The sequence below is a fragment of the Mya arenaria genome, chromosome 1, assembly GCF_026914265.1.
Source record: "Mya arenaria isolate MELC-2E11 chromosome 1, ASM2691426v1".
NCBI lineage: Eukaryota > Metazoa > Mollusca > Bivalvia > Myida > Myidae > Mya > Mya arenaria.
In genome coordinates, this window is record NC_069122.1 from 50,312,979 (window position 1) to 50,326,597 (window position 13,619).

The 13,619-nt window shown below is 35.5% G+C and overlaps 1 protein-coding gene across 11 annotated transcripts in view; it reads left to right on the plus strand.

Moving 5' to 3' along the window:
- Window positions 1-7,557: 7,557 nt before the first annotated feature.
- The window catches only part of LOC128229814 (uncharacterized), a 66,503-nt gene continuing 60,441 nt past the window's right edge, over window positions 7,558-13,619 (plus strand). For all 11 annotated transcript variants that reach the window (XR_008260136.1, XR_008260137.1, XR_008260135.1 and 8 more), the window contains exons 1-2: window positions 7,558-7,678; window positions 13,321-13,520. Coding sequence is in view for 8 of the 11 variants with exons in the window: in XM_052941636.1 (XP_052797596.1) it covers window positions 13,331-13,520 (190 nt within the window). In the remaining 3 variants the exon portion in view is untranslated. The remainder of the gene's footprint in view (window positions 7,679-13,320; window positions 13,521-13,619) is intronic.

Consider the following 13,619-nt stretch of genomic DNA (forward strand, 5'->3'; position numbering starts at 1 on the left):
TAATTGACACTAGTTGATATTAAACGGATTGGTCATTAATCCGCAGGAATTGATCGTCCAATCACAAGATAAGGGTCGTGCAATCAAAGCTATTAATGACCAATCGTATTTTTGATGAATATGCATGAAGAAATTATTGCTATCTGAACAATAAATATAAAAACAAATTTGTTTATCTTTTCACTTTTCAATCAAATTTCCATCATTTTGCATCTTGTAATTGTGTTTTGAATTATTAATCGTTATTCCTGTATCATGACAACGGAAATATGCCTCCAACATTGACTTCAAGTTTTTGGAAGTATTTCACAAAATCCGAGGATGGTAAAAGTGTTGTGTGTCAACTGTGTAATGTTAAACTGGTATATTGTGATGGAACTTCAAATCTTAGAAATCACATGAAAAAACACCCCGTATGCAGTCCACCGACTACGCCTTCAAAGTCCACCATGAGGCAGAAAACTCTTGACGTCACCATGTCCACTATTTTTTTATACGGTATGTAAACATGTTTAGTTTATTGATAAATAAAAAAAGTACACGCATGTAAATAAAGAAAAATCAGATCGTCTTTTTGTCTTCCTATCTTTTCCGCAATTATATCCTTCATAAAAAAAACACCGAAATTGTAGGTATTGCATTAAATCAAACAATATAATGAAATAAAATTACAATCGACTAATCAAATAATCAAAGCGTCATTTAACATGAAACCTGCTGATATATAACAAACTCGAAAGCACGTGGCAGTAACCAAGCAACCACCTCGGCCGAAGTGACTATCAAATTCGCGAGGTGTTTATGTGGTATTCATCATGAGTTTTATGACGTAAAATGAGTTGTTTAGCTTTGATTAATACATTATAAATTATTAAGACTGAGAAAAAATTAATGAAAAAGTGAAATTGCCATATGACGAATTATAAATTAAGTGGACACTTGTGTCAAATAACAGAAGGTGGGTGACATATAATAGGAAATTTACTTATTATGAAAACAATTTGATACGAGTATCCGGATAGTATTCGAATACTTGATACGAATATCCGGATACCAATTTGGTATCCGGTTTCCATCCCTAAAAATAATTGCACATCTGAAGACATTTTTTTTTCTTTTGAATTTTCAGTGAACGTATCGCGAGAAATAAAGAAAAACGTACAATGACAGCATTTTATAAACAAATGTCAAATCATTTAAAGGTGAGTATATCGTGATGATCTTATTATTTGTTAAAAATTCAGGTGAAGACAGTATGCAGGAATCTGGGCCTATATCGTCCTGAGGTGATTATGTCGAAGCCAAAGTTTGTTCCCTGGATCAGGTGATGCCCGCCTCGATCAAGGAGGCATTCCGGCGATCCGGCCTATATCCACCTCACCGCCAAGCAATTCCTGAAGAAGACCTCGTGCAATCACCGTTCCAGGAGCAAGTTCCGGATGATAATGAGCCGACCCGCACCTGCGGAACTTGTCGCATTATTCAAGCCCATCTGGTGGACATCCTGGTCCCTCCGCCTGTTCTGCCCAAGCCACAGATTATATCGAGCCGGGCAGTGACTGCTGGAAGAGTGATATCCGGCGATAAAATACTTTGGGCGTTGCAGGAATATATTTGCTGTATTACCATATATCTCCTCTGCAGTTATGCACACATATTGATTATAAGTTTATTTAGCCAAGTTTCAAATCAGGCACTACGATTTTGAATTTGACATGCCGATATATACGCGATGCATAAGTGCCAACGATTAAGATAACCATGAAGTAGCGTTACCCCAGTATCACATGTCAGTCAGTAAAATGTTAACCAAAACTCTTTCTTTGAAATTAATGGACGAGGATAAAAGGAAGCGGATTGCAATGGAGAAGCGTTCAAAACCGCGGGGGGGGGGTGCAAGAGAAGGCTTGCAGAGTAGGTAGAGAGGCTGGTGAAGATAAGAAAGAGGGATCAGGAAATGTTACAAAAAGAGGAGCAGAAGAAGAGAGAGCGAGTGGAGAAGGTGCGATATGGGCGTTTGGCTAAGAAATAAATGAGAGTACACGTGTGGATGTTGGGTGTCCGTGGTAGGGTAAACGATGATAACGAAGGTGAGTGGTATGGTTGTGACAGAAGACGTGAATGTGGATCGAGTGGATGGTATCATTTTGGGTGTGTGTGTCCGTGATACAAGATCCTGTAACTTGATCAACGGCCTCCTAGTAGCTCGCATTGACAATTCTAAATTAATTAAATATTTGAAACGGCTGGTAAATCAAAATTACTCGTAAATGTAACCCCCGAGGCCAATATCCACGAATTATACGATATGGATTGATCTTGGTATAATGTTGTTGTAGTTTTTTAAATGTTTAATAACAATAGGGAACGTTTAAAAAATACCTTGCTATCCTGCATGACAGGCTCCGTTCAGTATAAGTTTGCATCTTTGGATTGATTGAATATGTTCCTAAGTTTGACATTTAGTTGTCGGCCCTGAACACTCTCCCAAATTGGAGATAAAGGTGTGGGGTGTCGGTACACATTGGAATGCTTCCCGGTCCTTCACGTCATTCTTAAAAACAATGTTTCTACCTATTAAGGTAACATGTAATGATGTGTTAATTGCATTATTGTATGTATTCTAAGGTAAACATATGATTAATGCCATATTTGAAATCATTAATGTGTTTTCGAATGATATTGTGCAGGACCCCTTTCTTGGTTGGATGGATTCCGAGATGACCCCAGAGATGCGGCAATGACTTTGTCACATGGACGTATTAGATAAATAAAACTTTAAATAAATGATGATAGCAAAAAACGAAACTCTTAATACGGTCTCCAAACTAATTGTTGTATCCAGTGGTAAGTTTACCTTTTATATCACGTTATGAGTTATGAATCGGCCACGTGTCTTTAATGGTATTATTATAACAGTTTACTATTATATGTACCTGATTTCTTTTATATACGGACCGATTGGTATTTCTGGAAAATAAACATTACTCAATTTTGATTAATGAATGTAACGTGACTATTGTAAGGTTTTCCCACAGTACTTGCCATTATAGTATCAAGCTAGTATTTAATTACTAGTGTGATACAATGTTGTAATTTGTATTCATTTGAACAGTCTATAATGCTATAAGAAGAACCAATGATATTAATATATATATATATTTTTGATTATGTAATTTGTCGATTTTATGCCCTTAATATAATATGATATGAACCCAATACAGGTCCCCAAAATAACAAAAGTGCCGACAGATTCTAGTGACCAAGGCGAGCCACATGTGGAGCAAAACTGCAGAAAACTTAAAGAAAGCTTATATGCATACGTAGCGTATACGCGGTTTATGGATATGCAACATCGCAGCCGAGCGTTCATACTGCATAAACGCATAAATAAGAATCAATACTTAAACAATTAGTGTCCCTTGGCTCCCTATTTAATAAATTATAATTATACAACAGTGTATCTTTAACTCCGCGTAATATGGCATGCACACAGACCTGTAACGTAAGCACTATTTGCGTACAGAAGGAATGGTAGTGGAATCACACTACAAACTTATAGTTCGTTGGCTTTTAACGAGATCACATTTGCTTAAACCTGAGACTTTTGAGAACAGATAAGAATAACTGCTTCAGATGTGTCAAGTTGAATATGGATTCAATCTTTTTCTGTAGAGATTCAATTTCACTGCGTTTATTCTTAATAGCTGAAAATAACCATTGATAAGCGGATAGGAGCGAAGTCGTAGCTTCTTGTGGGGACTGCTCGTTGGGGAAGGCAGACGGCGGGTGTTGAGGTGAAATAAACTGGAAATGGGGAGCCATACACGGCCTGCCGTAGTGGAAAGGTCCTATAACTGGGTGGAATTCCACCAAGGAGCGTCAGGGCATCCTTGGTAACGGTTCCGAAAGGCGGCGGGAACTTGCCCGTCGTTATTTGACATACTTTTAAACAAAATAATCACCAAATATTTGTTCTTTAATTCCTGACAATGGAACCAGCTCCGGACGTTTTTGCTTTATGTGCAAAAACACAATATCAATTGAAAGTCCATACTCTCATTTTTATCACATTTTATTGTATATTTTTTAAAAATGTCTTTTGTGCGTAATTTTTTTGGAAAATCGAATACCTTCCCTGGTGTTTTGGTCATATAGTCGGAAACAAATTGGGAAACATGTCCATTAGTGCAAGCGTTTGGGGTGGTTGCGAGTGCCTAGTTTCACAACGTATCAAAATTACTTATCCTAGTAGGTATGATATAAATATAAACCGCAGTGTAAATAACATGGCTTTTATAAGTGAATATTACACATAACAGTATGCCACGATAAAATGAAAACTCGATATCATTTTAAGATTATGGGTAGTTTTGATATTTTTCATATAGTTATGACTAGTGAAACGTGTTCTTAAACTTATGTTGTATATAACAGTCACTGAAATTCGTACAGCACTGTTTTGGATCTTTGTAACACAGTTGACTGTAAATCCAGGTGGATGTTATCACTCACTTTTTTCACGCTGGGAGTGGGTAGCACTTAAGGCGTAAGGTTGGGGCGCAACTTTATAGCATATGCTCGTCTATTCGAACTGTTTTGATCCAGTGTTAGGAGACCGCTGATTGGCTGCCGGGAAAATCAGGTTTAATTAGTTTTTCACCAATTTTCTCTGTTATTCACTATATCTACTGGGGATATGCCCTTGATCCCCCATTACACCAGTAGTAATTGGGACATCGGCATAAAACGGATTGTTTTAAAAAAAAACTCTTTGGGAAAAACTGTAAGCATGTTTGTTACCTAACTGAATAATACATACTTTTGCATAATTGAGATTGAGCCTGTGTAGGTGGTCTATGGAGTTCCGTTACATTCCACCGCATGTGAATGTGTTGATCTTAAACGCGATACCGGACAGTACGATGATGATAATGCGACAGTACGATGTTTACAATGCGACATACAATCGTGTTTTTACCACCGTACTGTCGCAATTTCACTTAAGTATTATCGGTATTTCGCGATTTCATTATCGTAAAATGGTACTGTCGCGATATCATCAATTTACTGTCGCGTTATCCTAAACGCACTGTCGCGTTATCATTATCGTACTGTTGAGTTATTATTTTAGTTCTGTCGCGTTATCATCATCGTTCTGGCAAATTATCATCACGTATATTATCGATTTATTTATTATTAAAGGTATGTTTCTATATTTTATAAGCAGTATGCACTATGATCTTAAATTATTTAATAAACAGATACTCCTAATGAAGTATTATCGTACATATTGACTAGCCGTAAACGTTATTGCTAAATAATCAATACAAACAAACACGCGTTATTCGAGTACAATCTAACCTTCAATAAGACAAAAACACAGTATTAAATTACTCTCCCTTGACGAAACATTACAATACAAATTAAATAAACAATGGCATTCGACAATCACCAACCAAACATATTTTGCAAAATTAATACAATCTGCATTCAGTAAACTTAACACATTATCACGGACCTAATAAACCCTCTGACCTTAAAATTGTCAATGTAAACGATTTACGATTTACGTGACTTTCAAGCACTTTGCCATTTATGACGTCACAAAAATGACGTCACTACGGTCGTAGTGAAAAAAATGCACAAGTTTATTTCACAACATAATATGCAATAACTTAAAAACTTGTTTTCAATTATTTGAAGCTCAGGATTCATGTTGGTTTAAGCCATTTTACATAACAAACGACACCACGCCGTATGGTAATAATGAGCAACATATGACAGAGCACAAAACCTAAATGTTCAATTTTAGGTTACAAAATTAGAATGAAAAATACGAGTAATATATGGATTACGGCTTCAAAACAGAAGTTATACAATATGTAGCACAGCTATTTGATTGGAAATGCAATTGAGATACCACTTATATTTAAGGTAAGAATCTACATTTGCTTGTTTAAACCTTTAAACCAGAAACTCCACGTTTCTTCAAAACATCTTTATTCAGGTGTTGCACTTTTTCGCGCAGTGTATCTTCCTCAATGCGGACCAAATGTATCAAGTTTTGCTCTACTTCACACTCTCGGCCTGAATAGAGTTATACACACGCAAATGAAAGGAAATGCAGGAGGAGTGAAACCATACAATGAACGAAATTTGTTTTCAATCTGATATCATTCAAATGGAAATACAAGTTTAAAGCAGGCGTTTCGGTTAAGTTTTAAAGGCCCAATAGCTGCAATATTGCTGTATTAAGTATCAGGTAGAATGTTTCAAACAAGAAATGTTCAATAGTCCTACTTTATAGCTCAATATAACTATTCGTAAATATGAACTATGCACTGGCAAAACAAGAGAGTGTGGCTTTAAATAATTACGATACCCACGCCAGGCAATGATCTTCAAATAAGTTATTTTCAAACAAATTCAACGTATTGAAGATGTTTTTTTTCAATTTTGGTCTACCGGATCAATACAGTTAAATGTGAAACAAGATGGTTGCAACTTTATACCATAACAACGTGAATTTATAAATATAATGACAAATTGAAAATGAATTTTAATGTAAGAGCCGTTTGTAATGATAATAATGGATGATCATAAAAAGGTCCCATAGATACACTGGCTCATTACAATGCATTAAGTGCCATAAAATTCACGTTTCATAGTGAATTATATTGCCTGTTCAAAAAAGTTTCTGTTTTCAAGTATGCTAATTTATTTTAATTCGAGTTTGAAGATTGCTTGAAAGCTGATATATCAATCTGACTGTGATTAAAACGCATTTCTTTGTAACAAGCTATTCAAACGTTAAACGTATAATTGCACGTGAATACTTGTTTGCTTTCCTTTTATATGATGGCACATGTTTTAAGTTTTTTTTTTTCAATGGATCAAAAACGGAAAAAAATCGCATACCTACCGTTGAAGGTGGAACAAAGCTTAAAAAAAAGTTCAAGATATTCAAGTATTGTATTGATACGTGATTTTTTATGCACATAAAAATATATATTTGTAAAGAAAATAAACATTTATTTGCAACATAAATGATTTTAAAAGAGTCATTGCAATAACAGTTTTAAATTAATAAACTGTAGCGTATCGTCACTTGAATGATAAAGTCTGTTCTATTTGCTAAATAACAAATTATCAGAACGTGATAAAAAGTTAAAAAGTTAAAAGTGATAATGTTACTATTTGAAAAACTACAGATGACTACAAAATCAATAGTAAACAACAGTGTCTATGTTGAACCGTAACTTTTACACGTGCGAATATACGAATACCTGAATGAATCTACAACAAAATCTTTTCCGACAGACAGCCGTTGAAACTTTGTCGATGAGTCTTTTGCCTTACTGTCTTCAAATTGTAACAGGATCTAAATGTTAAGAGCAATATTAATGATTTTAACATCAAAAACATAAATACAAAGACCAAAAGAAATTTTACATCACATACACAAAATACAAACATCACAAATAAACCAACAAATGAAAATGGATGGCATTTTCTGAAAATCAACTCAAACTTGCAATGGTATCAATTGCATAACGAGTTAAGTTTCTATTGACTTATAAAATTGGCAGCTTGCCAGGCCGGGCCATACAGGAAGACTTTATTAAACCGTTGACTGTCGCTATTTATTCGGACGGATTGATAGATAGAAGACACGGTGAGTTTTTTAGCATTTTATTTTTCATTTTTCGAGGTTTCTGGTTTTGAACATAACATCATGTCGGTTATAGCACTGTATATAATTAAACCGGTAAATGCAATGAGTTCCTACGCCGAACTAAGATTGGTCTACAATATGGAATGTTAATCGGCGCCCTTCTGTGCGCCGGCTTTATTTGATATTGTCCAACTCCAACTTAGGGACCGGTTCATTAATTGCAGGCAATGCTTTCAATACCACGTTACACGATACAATGTGAAATACAGGGTGTTTTATCAAAATATACACTTCAATTGATAATGATGTCATAAATTTTAACGACCCTGATTATTGTCTTTTTGAAAAGTATGATTTTATATATCAACTTTCTCCAGAAATGTGTGATTTTTTACAGATTACTGATTGCAAATTACGGTTGAATGACACATCGCTCAAAACAATGTAGTATTATGTCTAGATTTATGTATTGGTTTACCCGTTTCTTTCTTATTTACAGTCAAATGAGGATATATGAATCGTTTGAAATAATATACCTAGTAGAAAAAGCTAGTTCATGTTCGGTTAATTGCATTTAATAGTATACAATAACACTGTGTACATGTTAAAAGAAATGTAGTAACGCTGTCCTTACATTACGCTGTGTGCATAACCGAGCTTGTCCTAGAAATATGAGACACGTACAGAGTAAATCTAGCTCAGAAGACCCCCTAATGACAGCGATTTTGAATGTCTACTTTCTCAGATAACTAATTGTTGAATCTATATTTTAAGGCTGCAACCACAATTATACTAGGGAGATTTAGGTTTATTGGGTTTGATTTATATATCTATCATATGCTATACCTTGTTGCCGGTTTAATATAATCATCACGTATTTTAATATATTGCACATGTGAGTAGTAAATGATATGTCAAAATGTAATTGGTTGACACCTTCTTATTCTAAATAAATCCGCCATTATAAAATGAGGCAATTCTCGGGCTCGCTCGAGCGTAGCGCTATGGGCTTCGTAGCAGACGGGTTTTCGCCCATCGTATAATCATTGAAATACCGTATTATTAGCAGAAGTTTAAACCAATACATAGTGTCGCCTTGTAACCATGTACGTTTGGAACGGTATGTACGTCAGCGAAGTGTCCTTATTAATAACAGAACAGAACAGAACATTTATTCAGATACACGCATATACAGCTTATGATCATCAAAACAATCATCATAACATGCACAACAGGATATATAAATTAACATGAACTCAAACAAAAAGATACAACAAGAAGAGAGCAATAACATCCAGTTTAAGTTACGCTGTAATATTAATTATATTGTCTCTGATCTGATTTGCCTTAATAGTAAATATAGCCAGTTTGTGTAACAACTTCTTCTTATGTTAAGAAGAGTAATACATTTTAACATACAAGGTCGTGTTCGATAATAACTAGGTATATAATGATATAGTGTTTATTTCTATCACATATCAGTACAAAATGATATTCATCTTCAATGTCATTCAATGAACATACATTACATCTCCTTTCATGTCGGGGAATGTTCCTATAATGGCCTTCTTCTATTTTAAGCCTGTGGGAGGATAATCTTAATTTGCTTAACGGATGTCTGTGTTTAACATTGTCAACAGTGTTCAGGTAGCAAGACATTTCAAAAGTGGATTTCACTGCACGAAATAGAGTAAGACTTGTTGAGCTATTTACACCTTCATTTCATTGTGTTATATAGGTATCTCTCAGCTTGTATTACATTATATTGTGCTATGTGTGGGAACCCAAAGTAGACACTCTAGCGCTGTATCAGATTTAAGTTCATTTATTAGTTACTCATTAGCCACCAGAGAGATCACATAGGTTTAAATTGTGTAGATAGGCGACACAGTGGGAAATATGTTGGTTTCAAGCAGGTGATTAATTTAATAAAATAAAGTGTAGACAAAATTTATATACACAAACCAAATTCACTACATCTTGAAAAATGTTATTGAACGATATGTTATATATCGAATATCAATAGGCAGTATTGGAACGATCAATAACAAGTATACAACACAAATACAACTAAAACGTTTAAACTCCAATTCAATAAATCACTGGCTTTTGACCAGGTATTGAACCTTTCTGTATAATATTTCTTTTCACAAATAATTGTCTATTTCGAATTTTGCCGCGACGTTTATGCACTGTTTCCGATATCCATGTATGATTGACATCAACGTTTATTTTCTGCAACGCGCTTTAATAAAAATTCCTTGAATGTCTTTACCTTGTTAGTCTCGATATCTGTAAGGGGGCAATGTCCCTCTGTGGTAAAGTTTATGTACACGAAACACTTCACCTGAGTAGGTTTCATCATACGCTAAACGCAATTCTAAGTGACTTATGCGTACGTAGTTGCCGACTTTAAATTTCAACGGCTTCAGTTTTGGCGACGATTGCTTCCCATTTGGGGGTTTTGTGCAAGATATGTAGCCAACTGCACCTCTTCCTAATTGTTGGTCTTTAGGTCGGCGGGTCCCATTTCAATAGTTCTATGATAAATATGGTTAATATTGTTCATATCGTGCTTCTTATCGGTTTTAATGGATCGAAACTGTATATAATTGAATTTTCAATTTACAACTCATTTTGATGAGGTTAACATTTTGATGTTCCAGATCTAATTTTTGAGTCTGGTACATGATTAACATTTATAAAATGATTCAATTTAAACGGCAAAAATGTATATATGATAATTGTTATTGTCAGGAAAGTGCAGGTAATCACCTAAGGCATTATTTTTATGTCTCCTCCAATGACCAAACTATTGTTTTATCCCTATTTGTTAGTAGGTCTGTCCGTCAGTCCGTTCGTCACACTTCGTTTCCGATCAATAACTTACGTACGCTAGGACCAAGGAACTTTATACTTGGTATGTAGGTTGGAAATGATGAGTAGATGACGCTATTTATTTTGAGATCAGAAGACCAAAGGTCAAGGTCGTGGAGCCATTGACGTGAAAAACCTGTTTCTGCTAAATAACTGGAGATTCTTTAGGTCAAGGAACTTCATAATTGGTGAGGAAGTTGGTTATGACCAGTACAAGACTCCTATATATTTTGAGATCAGTAGGTCAAAGGTCAAGGTTGTGGTGACCTTAAGGTGATTAACGATTTATTGGCGGTAACCAAAAGCTGGAATAAATTAACTAAAGAACGCATGCACCCAAGAATTTCATAATTAGTAGGCCAGTTGGTCATGACTAGTAGATGACCCCTATCGATTTTGACGTCAAAGGTCAAGGTCTTGATGACCTTGAGGGGAAAAAAAGTTTCAACAATGACTTAAGAACACCTCTACCCAGGATCTTATATTTGGTAAGCCAGTTGATCATAAATAGTAGCCAACCCCTATCAAATTTGGGATCAGAAAGTCAAAAGTCAAGGTCGTGGCAGGGGTCGCAGTGACCGGGAGGTAAAAAGCGGTTTTCGTTCAATAACGCTTGTACCCAAGAACTTATATTTATTTTCCCAGTTTTCATGACAAGTAAATAACCCCTACTGATTTTCAGGCCAGTAGGTCAAAGGTCAAGGTGACATTGAGTTAAAATAACGATTTCCGCTGAAGAAAAGAAACGTTTGGCCCTAGGACGTTCATTCTTGGTTTTCTAGTTGGTCTTGATCAATCGATGATCCCTGATTTTGAGGCCAGTATGTCAAAGTCGCAGTGACCTTTAGGTGAAAAATGGATTGTTGGTCACCAGTCCGTACGTCACACTTAATTCCGCTCAATAACCGAAGAACGCTTAGATTTAGTGATTTAGATATATATAACAAAGACCATCATAGAAAATTACAAGATTGACAATATTCGTAAAATGATCAATATTCTGCCATTGGCGTTAATTTTCATTATAAAATACTCAATATATTACAGTTTACATAATCGGAGCAGTGGATATATACCTTTGCTAGATCATGTTTGTTTCTTAAAGTGTTCGGTCAGCCAACGTCCATTGGCTGCCTAATGGATTGACCTCGTCATGACGCTATCACAGATTAAAGTATGTTAAAACTTGCATGCGATAGAAGTCACTACAACTCAGTCACAAACATGTATTATCAGGGTTGAAGATACCCTATGTCTTTTTCGAAGAGACTTCTTAGTTCTTTAACGTGCCCAGTGTAAAGCATCGATACACGGGAGGCAACATTCATACCTTTCAACAAGTTCTGGGTTTACCAAATGTCCCAGTACTGCCTTTTATTGCCTAGCGCCAGGGAATGGAAATACTTGTATCAATTTTAGCCCCTTTCAGTATGACGCGGTCGGGATTGAACCAAGAAAACTCCACATCCGAAGCGGAAGCAATACCACCGATAGCCGGGTGGTCCTTTGATTAGGCACTTTATCGCATACAAAGTGGTTACGTTCAACCAATTTTATTGTTCCTGTAAGAAACGTCAGTTTTGTTTTCTAACCTTGCTTAATGTTAAGAACACAAGTTGAACTGTCTTTCCATTGATTGTTTTTTGAGGACGCGAACATCTTGAAATGGTTTAAAGTTACCTTTGAAGTTTGCGCAAAAATTTAGACTAAATCTCATATATATTCTAATACTAAAGCATGTTCACTTATGTATCCGAAATATACTTAAGTATGTATTGTTTGCAATACGGGATCGTCAAGCTGAACTCTTTTCGTCTCTGAAAAGTTAAATTCCTTTGTTACCGATCAATGTCAGACTTTGTTTTAAAGAAACGACTTAAGGAATATACTTTAATCAGTTTGTACGAAGGTCCATTTGTTTGTACAATTCCTGGATGTGCCTTTAATATCAAATATTCTTCAATAGATAAAAGTTAATTTGTGTTTGAAAAAACATATCTCGAATTTAGTACTTCGGTTGCTTCTGTTGCACACTTTTGCTGTCCCTGATTAAAAAAAAAACAGAATAAGATATATAGAAATATACATATTCTATGAGCTAAGGACCATTTATTTACGATTCACTTTATATTTTAGATATGGTAGATGTAACACGGTTACATGTTTTTAATTTCAAGAAGTTGTTTCTTAAAAAATACATTGGGCCTTATATATAATGCAATATGATGATTGCGAAACAGCATCACTCTTAAACGCCGCTTTGTAATTAACAAAGAGAACATAGCATAAATGGTTTTAAGAAGAAATGCAATGTGTTTTATTGGGTGCAAACATTTTTCAAGAAAGTAAAAAAACGGACATTATTCAGTATTCCTTAAAATGCTCTACGTGACCTTTACATAGATGTATGAACCTACCAAAGATACGGATCTTCTACAGGTCCCCTTACCACTAAATTTTCATTGTCCTAAGTCAAACTGTTCTCGAGTAATTTTGTGAGAACGACATGCTCTACCGACCGACCCTCTGACCGCCAGACGAACTAACCGACACTTGCAATTCTTCTCCGAACGGGGCATGAAAACTTTACTCCTTCGACAACCCAATTCAACAAATAGTGTTATCATAGTATTCCTGATGTCTGTGCAATGCTACAGTCAATGCCTACAAATATCCAGGTTACCGTCTTGGAATCCACACTCTGAGTAGTTTTCGAATGAAAAATTCCTAGCTCTTGTAACAATATCCTTGATTTGTGTTCGCAGAATTCCTAAAATGGGAGTCGATATTCAATCGTACCCAGTTCGCATTGGAACAAACATATTTGCTCACGGGACTGACGTTGTCTTGCTGCAATGCTGTGTCATCATCTCAGCGGGACTGAATGCAGTTGGAGCCATTACATTCATAGTTATGCTGCTTCTGATGGCGGGCATTGAACCCAACCCGGGACCTCCAAAGAAAGGTACCTCTTACGACGTTTTATGTGTGTATTTCATTTTACACCATAGTATAGCTAGTTATACAATTTTCGTTTTGGTTCGGAAATTGACCTTAACAGTTA